Raw genomic sequence first — 12,571 nt, 5'->3', positions numbered from 1 at the left:
ATTCCACTGTCGTGTAAAATACAGAACGTGGTGGAGACCTCCCTAACTTAACCATCATTAAATGTAAATGCCATGACAAATTTTTGGTTCCCTTCTGCTTTCCATTTTTATGTATCATTTTTGTTAAGGCTTTGTTTGGATAACTTATTTTTTTCTTTCTTGCAGTGATATGGTTTACTGTGGAGTATATGATAATGCTCTTGACAATGACAACTATAATGTTGCCAGAGGTTTTAATTATCACCAAGGACCTGTAAGAGCCAGTTTCTTCAATTTTAGAAAAAGTGCTGTCACCTTTTCAAACTGACCGCTATAATAATAATCTCTTTTCATTCTTTGCTTAGGAATGGCTGTGGCCAATAGGATATTTTCTTCGTGCCAAATTGTACTTCTCAAAGTTGATTGGTCCAGAGATATATGCAAAAACTGTAGTTATGATTAAGAATGTTCTTTCTCGCCACTACGTTCACCTTGAAAGGTAAGACACCAGCTAACAGAGATTCAAAATATTCATTCAGGCTAGTGGTATCCACTATCCAATTACATGTAAAAGTACAGATCTATAATATAAACAGCATCTGTTTTCTACATATAAAGTTCACTGCTATACGTGCTATTGCAGATCTCAAGTCAGATTTCAAGTACAGCTGAGATCTAGTGCTTTTTATAGATTGCAGAATTACTAATACTTACCCATGTGAAGACTGGGTGAAATAAACCTTATGTAAAAATTAGGACCTAATTTCATACAAAAAATGAATTTCAGAAAAAAATGTTGATGAGTTGTTTAAAAAATCACAATATTTCAAAACAACCTGCAAAACAAAATAGTTAAAGGGCTAGTAGTGACAGATTAAAGTTGTGGCAGATAAGCTGATGCAAAATATTGTTAGGATTTCTTGTGTTATGAGGAAACTAGTATGACAATGTTTCAGAATCTTAATAACCTTGATATTCTAAGAAGGCAGAGGAACTTGCTTATGGCCCTTGAATGTTCCTTTGCATTTTGAGTTCTCCCTCTTAAAAACCAAACCACCAAACCCACACTATTTTTCCCCTTTTCATGTCTGTTATATTTTTAATTCTTAAGCATTTGAGACAAATGAAAACAAACAAACAAAACAAATGTCTTGCCCTTGATATCTCTTCCATATAATCTGTTCCGCAGTACTTCAAATATGCATTTATTTGTACCCATAAGAGTAACTCAGTAGGACAGGTCATGACAGAAGGGTTTGTCTGACCACACAAGGAAGAAAAAGGATTTGTTAAGCAACTTTTTGCCTTACGTAGTGTTTTGTCCCAGTGTCTTGTTTTTGGTAGTATTACCAAATAACTTGCAGTTTGGTAACATTCTTGGTTTTTTCTGTCTTATTACTTAAGTAGCGTACTTTTACTCTGTTTTGGTATTTCATTTGTGTACAGAATTATTAATGTAGCAACAGGCTCAACTTATGAGTATTTCTGTATGTATGTTAGTTTGTGGGGTTTTTTATTCCTAGGGAGGAAAAAAAGGCTTACGTAGTCATGCTGTCTTCCAGCTGTTACCACTTTTTAGCAGCACAATCCAGTTTCAAGTGTAGTTTGAATACCATTCAGTTATCTCAAAGATCATTTGTATTCTTCCAACTGCAAATCTATCTGAATGAGAAAGCGGAGCAACATGCCAGTGGTGTAAGTTCAGATATTATTAGTAGCAAAAAGTCTACTTTGAAGGAGAGGCACCCCCACAAAAAACTACAATTCCCAGTTGCACAAAAAAAAAAATTAATTAGATCTCAGTTATTAAAGAACATACTGTGCCTGTAGGACAACAGACCTTTAGTCATGGTTTTCAGTTTCCTACTGAGATAATCTCCTAAAAGGTTTTAAAATGAAATGTTCTTTTAATTTCAGTGTATAATCTAACAATGATACTTGTTTGGTGTTTTTCTTTTATCAGATCATCCTGGAAAGGGCTTCCAGAACTGACCAATGAAAATGGACAGTATTGCCCTTTTAGCTGTGAAACTCAGGCCTGGTCGATTGGTGTTATCCTTGAAATCCTTTATGACTTGTAAAAGTTTATTTTGATTGATTTGATGAAACTTCTGTGGTCTTAGTATTGGACATAAATGAACACTTGGCTTATACTGCAAGGGAAATGTCCTGTTCTGCACAATCACTTAAGCTGTGTCCTGATTTTGAAAGATGCTGAATGCCAGCAGCTCCTATACCCTATAACTGTGTGGGCCTTGGCCTGCTTTTTGAAAATGAGGCCATGACAATAAAATAAAACTGCAGTGCACACTTCACGCAGAAACTTTCAGTAAGGAGCAATTTTAAGAATATGCACAAACTTCAGTAGCTTCGGGTTTTTAGACTTTTCAAATCAAAATCTTAATGTAACAAAGTGAGGTGGCTCTTTCCTGAGCTAAAAATAAGTAGCACAGCTCTTATGTTTTTGTTTTTTTTCCTCTTTGTCTCTTAAAGAGTAAATGGATGTTTTGCAAATGCATGCTTAAAGGGGAGTAGACTAACTTACAGCTTTCTGAGTTTGGTATGCTTTGTGCTGTAGCACCATACATTAATGAAGGCATAATATGTTGTCTCTGTTGAACTGTATTATGGGGATTTTTTTTTGTATGTGTTCAGTTGAACACTCCATTAAGCAACCACAGAAATAAAGTTTACGAATACTGTAGTAAACCAGCCTTTGAAGTTATATATAAAATTTTCAAAAACTTTAAACTACTTTGAGAGTTAAGCAATAATGAGGAAATATCCTATGCTAATTCATTTTTAAATTTATTTAAATACTGTGGGCCATGCAGCAAACCTATTTCTTCATTTAAATCTGTTTTTCACCATGAGGAATTAATAAGAAACATGCATGTGCATACAGTGCACAGCCTGTATGTTAGAGGAGGCCAAAGATACAGAAGTCAATGTGTGTGACCTGCTTAATTAAATTAATTTATTGAAGAGGTATGGTCACCTCAGCCCTTTATTCTTAGGAAAATTCTAGCTCTATTGAAGCAGCTGGAAACACTTAACATCAGTGGGAAGAGATACTAGCCTACCACCAGAGAAGAGATGAGGTTTCTAGGCCTTTTGAAATTACACCAATAAGGACAAGCATGCTACCTCTGTGTTGTTCTTTGGGAACAGCATCCAGTGAACATGATGCAAAACACATGTTCTTTCATATTTGGATGCCTGCATGCCCTTATTGAGTTCAGTTCAGTGTTCCCAGACTGAAGGGTGGTTGACGGAAGTGCAGTTGGTAATTCTCAACTCTCTATTCATGCGATTTTTTTTCCATCTTAGTGCAATAAACAGGCAGAGAGTGAGGCTAAGAACACTTCCCACATCACAGGGGGGGCGAGCAAAACTGATATTGCATTTCTTAATGTTAGACAACATATGCTGAAAAAATACACACAGGATGTAATTATAATGCACTAATAACACGTAGGTCAAGATTTTACTATATTCGTATTTTAAAGTTTCTGTACCCTGTCTAAAGTACAGTGCAAGTGTGCTGACTTTTTCAGGGAGACAGATACAGAGATATTTAAGGGCAAGTTAATAGGCTGAAGGTAGATGAATTGTAGGAAGTGGCTATATTCACACTATTTATTTGAAAGGTTAATAAGTATTTGAACTCCCTTGCTGAAGTGTTCAGTACTTAGAAGTTATGAATAGGGAAGGTCTATATTGTACCTCAGCTTTTGAGCTGCTGCAGTACGTGGGTTGCAAAATTTTTATTTTCTCAACACAATGCATGAGATGTCGTTTGATCAAAAACGTTACTGAGATGTCAGCCACAGATTATTTTTTTAATGTGCAAGAGGCATATAAAGTATTTTTCATAATGTACTGAACTTTCCAAAATTCTTGATAATGATATTGAGGTTTATGTCCTACTGTATCACTAGCTTTTTACGGTTTTCCTAGATAATTATTTCTCATTTATTATTTCAAGGTATGTTTTATAGCTGCTATGGTTTAGAAAGCAGGAACAATATGGCAGAATAAATTGTTCTTACTTGATGAAAACATTTTAAAATTGGAAGTGCAGCTTAAGAGCTATGACTGTTGAAAAAGGTTTCCACAAGGTGTCAAATTATATATGTTGGCAATAATGCCCTTTCAGTGTTGGAAAAAAACCTGTGAGAAATTATTCATCAAAACTTTCCTATGTTATTACAGATGACTTTCCGCTGTTTTGCAAACTGCACTGCTGATAGAGACTGCATATTTGTCACTGCTAGGGGGTTTTTTTCTAATTTAATAGTAACATTTTAAAGATAAATCACCAATGTGTACACAAAAATACATATGTTATGGAACTTCTAAACATGCCCATTTATAATGTTGCTTCTCTACTGATTAGTTGAGCATAGTTTTAGTGACAGATAAATGTTTTAAATAGGAAAAAAATATGTATCATATCGGTTGACTTTGCTGTTAAGTAGCAATGAAAGTAAGATTTGAGGTTATAACTGTTGGGGGGGTTTATTGGTTTTGGGGTTTTTTTTGGTTGTTTTTTTTTTTAATCACAAAGCTACTCAACACTTTGTCAAGCCAGACAGTTTAAAAAACAAAGAGGGAAGAAAGCAATGTTAAATCTAACACTTACACGAGCTGGTATTCATCTAGATAAACTCTATACCTAAGTCATTATCCCCTAAAAATAGCTGAGTTATATTGACTGATCCTGAACTGTATTTTCATTCATTAGTATCATTCATATTATACACTCAAAAACTTTTATTAATGCAGTTATAATCAGTAAAATATGTTTTAGAAATAAACTAAAGAACTTAGGAAGAACTCTGAACCCATTGTGTTCCAGTTGGTGTTTCTTGATCTATATGGTATTGAGACATCTCTTTTTTTTTTCTTTTTTTTCTTTTCTTCCTCCCAGTGGAAATAATTTTGACTGTTACCAGTGTTTGTACAGTTAATAGCTCTTGATTTATTCAGAGATGATTAATTTGAGAATTGAAGTAAAATAACGTATCATTCTCGCACTGCATGTTGTAATGTAAAATGGAAAGATGAGTTTTACACGTGTCTGTCTAGCACAGCAACAACTGATTTTAGAAAATGTCATTACTCATTTATTTCTGAAATGCACAAAATAAAATTCTTTAATTCAGACAAAGTTAACCTTTTCACGTGGACAGTTGGAAAAAAGCCAAACATTAGCGATGATGCTGCTTGTTCGGTTACTGGCAATTTTACACGCGTGGGAGAGATCATGAACTCCTTTGGCCAAATATTAATAACAAAAAGTACTAACAACAATAATCACCTCATTAAAAAAACACATAAACTTCAGCCCTGTACACAGATTCCTATGTTTGTGTCAATGTCAGCTGTCTCAGCTGGGTTTGAGTGGGATTGGGCTAGAAGAGCTCTGCATGTCCCTTCTGCTACAAATTATTATATAATTTTAAGTCATGGTATTGCAAATTCCCCAAGAGAACAGTCCTAAGGTATACTGATTAACAGCTGCCCAAGTGATAGAAAGTTAACTAATAACTGTGTGTGCAAAATCTCTTACCACTATAGAGAAGGGATTTCACTTTCCAGCTCTGCTATGTAAAATCAAAGTTTCGCAGCACAGGTGACTGTGACGGAATGTGTTTTGCAACTGCCCCATTTCATTGCATGCTTTATAAAATTAGGATTTTTCTAATCCTCTATTCAAGCATTTCCTTTAAGAAAGTAATTTCTATTATTCTATTAGATAATACTTTTAATTAAATATCCTATTGAAAAAATTTTTAAAGAAATGTAGAAATGACCAGTCACTGAGTTGTGAAGGGGGGGGAGCTGGTAACCTCAGAGCTGCCAACTCTGAAACCTCATGGCACCTCCAGCAGCTAAATCGAGGAATAAATGGAGGAAGTGGTGACCGGGCAGGTTTCTGCTTGAAAGCTCCTTTTGAGATTGCAGATGGCAATTTGGGAAACATCTTTAGTCAGGAAATTTGAGATCTGCCCGTGTTGCCGTGCTATTATAGGCCACCCTAGAGAGACAGCTAATCTCATCACCTGAGAAAGGGCTTCCCTTTTCCAGGTGGCTGCTGGCTGGGGCGAGGGCTAAGCGGGCTGCCCTGCGGCCTGAGAGGGTCCCCCGGGGGCCGCGGCCCTTGCGCTGGGCGGCGCCCGAGCCCTATCGCCTCAGCGTCCGGCTGAGCGCCCGCCCGGCGGCGGGAAAGGTGAGGGGCCGGTGAGGGAAACGCCCCGCTGACAGGAGCGGAGCGCGGGTCCGCTTACTGCGGAGGGGGCGCAGACTACCTGGGGGCAGGACCGCTGCTTGTCAGGCGGGACGGGCGGGGGTTAGCGCCGTGTGTGTGCTATGAGCCTACGCGCCCGCTCGGGAAGGTGAGGGCTGTGTGTGCCCGCGCTCCTCGCCCGCTGAGCACGGCAGCTGTGGGAGCCGGGTCAGCTCGGTGGCTGCCTTCTCTCTCTCGTAATTCGGGAGCAACGACTGGCAAAACACAACCCTGCTAGAGCGTAATAAGCCAAGTCATTAGGAGAAGTCTCTCATAAAACTGCGTGAGGAGTTGTTCAACACCAACGGTGGATGCAGCACCGTCCGGGGCAACGAGCGTTTCGTTATAGGTGAGCTCTACACCTGCCAGGAAAACAGGTGAAACTTGCCCTGATTGACAGAAAACCTTTTTTTTTTTAAATGAGCCTGTAAACAGTAAGAAGGGAAGTGGATCTGTGTACAAGTATTTGCTTTGTTGTGCAAACTTCAGAGCTTATACACCTGTCGTTTTAATGTAGCAGCATGAGGGAGAGCTCAACCCTGAGAGTTATTCACAGTCTGTAAGACTTACCTGTGCGTTTGGTATTTCACAGAAGGTGCTTACTAAATTAAAGCAGACGCTTCCTAGTTCTGAGTTTTGCATAAAAGTGCAGCTGTCCAAGTCGAGCAATGGCCATTTAAAATGAGGAAAGGGAATGTTGATTTCAGAGCGTGAGCAGCATGTACAATTCTGAACAAGGTGCAACTTCTCTGTTACTTGTTTTAGTAATCACTGTTTCTCACAGGGTCCAATTCCAAAGCAGAATTAGTATACAAACTTGCCAGCAGTTGTGGTGCTAGGAAAATGAACCTGAGAGCAATATAGAAAGAAAACTGTGTTCCTGGTGGTTGGTCGGGTGGCATTATTAACCATCTGTGCTGTTGCAGTCTCTTGAGTTCCTGTAGGTACTTAAACAGTCCTGTTGCCCGTGATGTGTTTGTCTCGTGTAATGCCTCCTTGAATCTGTTTCCTTCAGAAATCTTTCTCTCTTTGTGATATATCTGTGCTATCTAGGTGGCTGTTCACCCTGTATAATAATCTCAGAGTACTACACAAATGAAGTTCGGTATCATTGACCGTATTTGACAAATAGTAAAATTGTTTACCTCAATTCATGTAAGCTTGTGTAATTTGTGAGACCCAGGAGCACTTCCCTTCTCTGTGTCCATCTGTGTGCCATAGCAATATCTCAGTACAACTTCAGATGGAGACACTATTCTCCCTATAGTGCCTTTTTGCAATGAGAATGAAAGCTGGCCATGAAAGAAGAGAATTGTGCTGCAGCCTGGCAAGGGTCTTAAGTTGGATGACCTGGGCTCCAAGTACTAATAGAGGTAAGTTCCTCGTATTAAATTTTCTAACAAACATGGAGTTCTGTATTTCTAAGTCTGACTTTGGCAAATAAACTGGAGCCTAATTTTGTGTAGTGATGAGAAACTTAAGATGACATCTTCTAATCAGTTCTAAAGGAAGAAAGATATTTGCAGTCACTTATGACTCAGAGACTTGTAAGTAGAGTTGTTTTAAAGCATGATGCTCTAAAGTGGGGTTAAATGATAATAGTGGAAGTTTTTTTTTTTAAGTGTTTTTTAGAGTCACAATCACATATAAAAAAGCTGAAAGAAAGATTTGTTTCTTGCAAGTGACATCTCAAGGGAAAGGTTTCTACAAAATGAGCAATCTGTTCTTTTGTGGGGTACCTTCAGGAGCTGTTTTTTAAATTTCTTTGTAATTGTTCTTACAGCCATTGTCTATAAGGGTCCTACATACAGCCTACACCTGGAGAGTTGTATCTGCTCTAATAATATGCAATGAAAAATTGGTTCCAAATGCAAAAGTAAGGCTCACAGCTGCTTGCATAACACCCTGAAGAGTAGCAAAATAATAAGGTAATATTGTCTTAGCAAGAGCATACATTGGAGGGCATTAGTAGGTTAACTATTGTCGAGATGTTTTGTAGTATTATGCCTAAGGAGAGTTTGGAGTAGAATTTTGAAGTAAGTTGCTATATAAATTTTGTGGATGTGAATGATTGATTTAAACATCATGACTGACATGCTAGAAAGGATCTTACTTGAATATATGGTAACCTAGAGACTACCACTGTGGGCTGGCTGGAGGTAAACATCTCAGTAGAAAGATGATAGATCGGGTAAGAATAATGCAACTTTTTATCTTAGCTGAAAAATTAGCATTTCCAGCTTCATAGCAGAGGATGGCGCCAGTTTGCCACCTTCCGTTGTTCAGGCTCATGCTAAGACTAGGCTGGGCGATTCAGTTCTCCGGTTCTTCCTTCTGAGAAAGTCTGTGTATTTCTGTACGGCCACACTCGCTTGTCTGTGTTTTAATGGCTGAAGTCTCCGTTCCCACAGGTCAAAACGGTAATAATTTTTTTAGATGTTTAGAAAAATGTTTTGGTGTAGTCTCATGTAGAGGAAGAGGAAAGGAATACATCTTTGACAGTTTGATGTTTTAAAGTGATAATTGAAGCTAAGGAGTAGATTTCAGTATTAAAAAGTTCAGGAACCTGTTTATCTGTTTTATTGCAAAGTTCAAGAATCTGTTTATCTCCTAAAGAACAGAAAATGCTAGGATATGAAACCAGGTGTACGTTAGGCATTTATTTATTATTTGTGTCATAGTTCATCTAATGATTCTGTAATTGCTCACATTTGTATCTGTCTCCTTGTATGTTTTGTTTATGTACAAATAAACTTAATGTAAAACCTGAAAATAAATCTGCCTGGGCAATCTTTCACTATAACTGTGGTTATTTTAACTTAAGTATTTTGTTACATGGATTTTTTTAATGGCATTCAACTTGCACACAGCATTTTTCTATGACAATCAATTGCAAACAGCCTAAAAATGATGAAACTGTAATTGAAAATTAATAATTTGGGACTTAGGAAAACTGTGTAGTGCTTAGATTTAGTTGCCAGAGTTTGCTTTGAATGCCTTTGTTCTCATAGAGTATGAAAGATTCGTAGGCCTGAGATTTATGTTGTGATACTGTTAGTTAAAGATAATTGTAAGGCTGTACTCTAGGAATGAAAGCCGGTAATGGAGAAGTCTAGATAAGAATACCAGCAGTAGGAAGGAATCTAGATGGACTCAGGCACTGAGACATGGTAAGAAAAAAGAATAAAAAGACTGATAGGAAATGGTAGATTGTTTTAAGTGGCTCAGAACAGCTTTATATAAAATACAATAACAAAAAAAAAATACAGAGTCTGTAGCTGAAAAAATGCAGGTGCATCTGTCCTACAGCTTTAAGTTCTAGCCATCAGCTTTACATGTTTTTAACGGGCTACATTTTCTAGCAGTTATTCCAGTTGCTGAAGCTGGGTGGGAACACCACATTTTCCAGATAATTTTGTAATTTGTAAAGCCTGTAATCAGACCTACTGTGACAGCTGTTAAAGAGGTGGTTTTGTTTTCTTGTAATGGCTGGCTGGCTAGTACTGCTCCAGGTCTCTCCCCAGGCCTCTGGGGGCCATATTGATGCGTTTGGTACAGTTAGGTTAATCCAGAGCCTTTACCAAGGCCTCCAGGCACCATTCAGTTAAATTGAAGTACCAGATTCTGTTATCAGCTCGATCAGAGTAAATATAGGGTAATTTAATTTCCATGCCTTGAGTAATTGCAAATTTACTTTTGCATAATTTTGGCTTTAGACAGTTTATACACCTTTACAAGCAGCAGTTAAAAGTAGAAATCAGAAGTATTAATGCTATAAACTATTGTTTGTTCCAGGGTAGGGGAGCCTGCACTGTGATTGGATACATTGTCAAGATAGGTTCTTTAAAATAGTCATGCATAGGGGTTTTTTGCCTTCCTTCAAATACAAAGTCGGTACCTTTGTGGGAATCTAACAGAACAGACTCTAAATTCTGCTGTATTCCCAAAAAGCTGATAGAATTTTGTACTTTGGATTTATCAAATTGGAGAAAACATTCTCTGCAAGAATATTAAAAGCAAATAAAAGCTAGTTTATAATAAGGTATATGTGTTAGTAGAAGTAGACAGGTTTATCATCAGTAGACATCTGATTATTTCTGTCATGGTTTCAAAGCTGACTTTTGCACAAAAAATCCTTAAAAACATGAAGGGTTTGGAGGTTTTGTGCTTGTGTTGTTAGAAAGTTTTGTTCTTTCTGTGCTGGAAGATTTGACTAGAGAAGTTTGAAAGTTATACTATTCAAAAAGCAAATGTTTATTAGTTTAGTAGCTGAGATAAGAAGCCCTCAGTCAAGTAATTAAACCTTTCTTCCAAATTTCAGCACATACTTTTTATCAGTGATGAAGTAATTGTTCTAAACTGAATGTTGCTGTTAAATGTCATCTTGCTTCCTATCCTTCTCCCTGGTTTAATTTACCATAAAAGGCCCCATTTAATTGTGGGGGATGGGTGTTTCTATGTCTGCTGCCAGAGTTCAAATTATAAAGCACTTAAATATTTGTTGAGAGGGAGAGCTGCGGCATTGCTGTTTGGAAGAGAATCTCTTGGAAGGGAGAACCTCTGTGTTTCAGTCCATGCTTCAGTGCTTCAATTTTAACTTACGACTGATCATCTGAAGAGCAACCTACTGCTTGGTGGTTAGTGAATCCTCCAGGAAAGTCAGAGATGTGGTGATGGTTAAGGGCAGGATATGAGAGAAAGGGAGAAGGACTTCTATGAGGACACCAAAGAGGGACAAGGAGGATGTTTCCTCAGCTGTGGAGTGTTTCAAAAGGAGGAGGCAGGAAAGAGAGGGAGTTCTGGTGTCTTGTGTGCCTGCATGCTGTAGTACAACAAAAATGATGGAGAGGGGGAAGCTGCAGTTTAACGTTAGTCTGGGCCTACTGGATGGTCTGTATGACCCTGTATTTCAGTGGAGGGCAAAAGGAGGAAGCTGTTCAGAGTTGGTGAGATTCTTTAAAAGACAGTGTCTGATGCACAGCAGAGGAAGGATTCGGGAACACTGCCAACATTATTATTTTTTTCTTCAAATCTTGTTGTGCCATTTTTGGAATAAATGAGAATATTTTCTAGGTTGTACCATTTGCCTTGATTTTTCATGGTCCTCTTCTGAAAAAATGATCAAATGTAATTTAATAGCCTACTGTTCAACAGTATTATAACAAAGGTTTATTATGTCATAGAAGTTTTGAAAAAGAACAGGCATTTTATTTTAAACATTATTTGTGGTTTTTAACTGTACAGTAATATGTTAGCTCATCACATGTTGTATAAAAGAAAAACAATTTAACACAGTTTCTGTTAGACTAACAAGAGATCTATTTGTAATTATTTTCATGCTACAAAGCCTTTCATCAGAAAGATTTTGACAAGTAAATTAGCTTTTAATATTTAACTCTTCAACTGTATCCATTTCAGATTCCGTAATCCTGTATAATCTCACTGAAATTATTAAACTGAGGTTGCTTAAACTACTTGTATTAATGTTGCATTGAAGTAATTGCTTTTATCTTATTTTTTTAATAGATTAATTCTGAGATGAGGCAGCTGAATGCAAAAAGCGGGGACTTGGGTTACAGTTTATGAGAAACCTTTGCAAAAACTTTTTTCAACAATTTAAAAATTTAGATTTATCTTTTTAATATGGGTAGAAGTTAATTAGGGATTTTTTTCTAGTTTTACTTACACTGTAAGCAAATTTAAAAAATACAGTTTTGTTCAACAGTAAGCACACCATTCAGCCTGGAATAAAATAATTCAAGTGTGAGACTCAAGAAGAAGTCAGTAAGATGAAGAATAAGAAAAGTATTCTCAAGTTTTCATGGAGCGTCCATTAATGTATGGGCTGAGGCTGTACAACAAAGGTAATCTGCAGTCTGTTACCATGATGTTAACAAATGTAAGAATTGAAGAGTCCCTTTGTTGGACATAGCTGTCCATGGACTATATTTCCAGATCCTGGAAGATGGAGGAGGAGGAGATGGTGGTGGTTGAAATGTAGTTTGATTCAGAAATACTACCACCTGCCTGGTGAGATTTGTACTCGTAAGTACATTATGTCCTATTTTTCTGTCTCCCCAACTGCATAGTATGTCCTAGCAGGCATCACAGTCATAGGCCTCTAGTGATATTATACCAAAATGGAACAGTAGTCTGACGAGGAGTTCTGGACCACAGAAGGGAAGAGCGACTTGAGGAACTAATTGTAACCATGGATGTATTTCCAAACTTATTTCAATTGTCATCTGGTTTTCACTTTTGCAAAATAGATACTTTTTTAATATTGAAATCTCAGGGGAA

At 37.4% G+C, this 12,571-nt stretch overlaps 1 protein-coding gene across 3 annotated transcripts in view; it reads left to right on the top strand.

Annotated features, from left to right (window-relative positions):
• Positions 1–4,508, top strand: part of AGL (amylo-alpha-1, 6-glucosidase, 4-alpha-glucanotransferase) — a 39,425-nt gene extending 34,917 nt beyond the window's left edge. For all 3 annotated transcript variants that reach the window (XM_050900552.1, XM_050900553.1, XM_050900554.1), the window contains exons 31-33: positions 166–253; positions 345–478; positions 1,943–4,508. In XM_050900552.1, coding sequence (XP_050756509.1) covers positions 166–253; positions 345–478; positions 1,943–2,060 — 340 coding nt within the window. In that variant the 3' untranslated portion in view covers positions 2,061–4,508. The remainder of the gene's footprint in view (positions 1–165; positions 254–344; positions 479–1,942) is intronic.
• Positions 4,509–12,571: the final 8,063 nt, after the last annotated feature.

This window comes from Gymnogyps californianus, chromosome 8 (genome assembly GCF_018139145.2).
Source record: "Gymnogyps californianus isolate 813 chromosome 8, ASM1813914v2, whole genome shotgun sequence".
Classification (NCBI taxonomy): domain Eukaryota; kingdom Metazoa; phylum Chordata; class Aves; order Accipitriformes; family Cathartidae; genus Gymnogyps; species Gymnogyps californianus.
The sequence above is the reverse complement of the archived record's forward strand: the minus strand, read 5'-3'. Positions and strand labels throughout refer to the sequence as shown.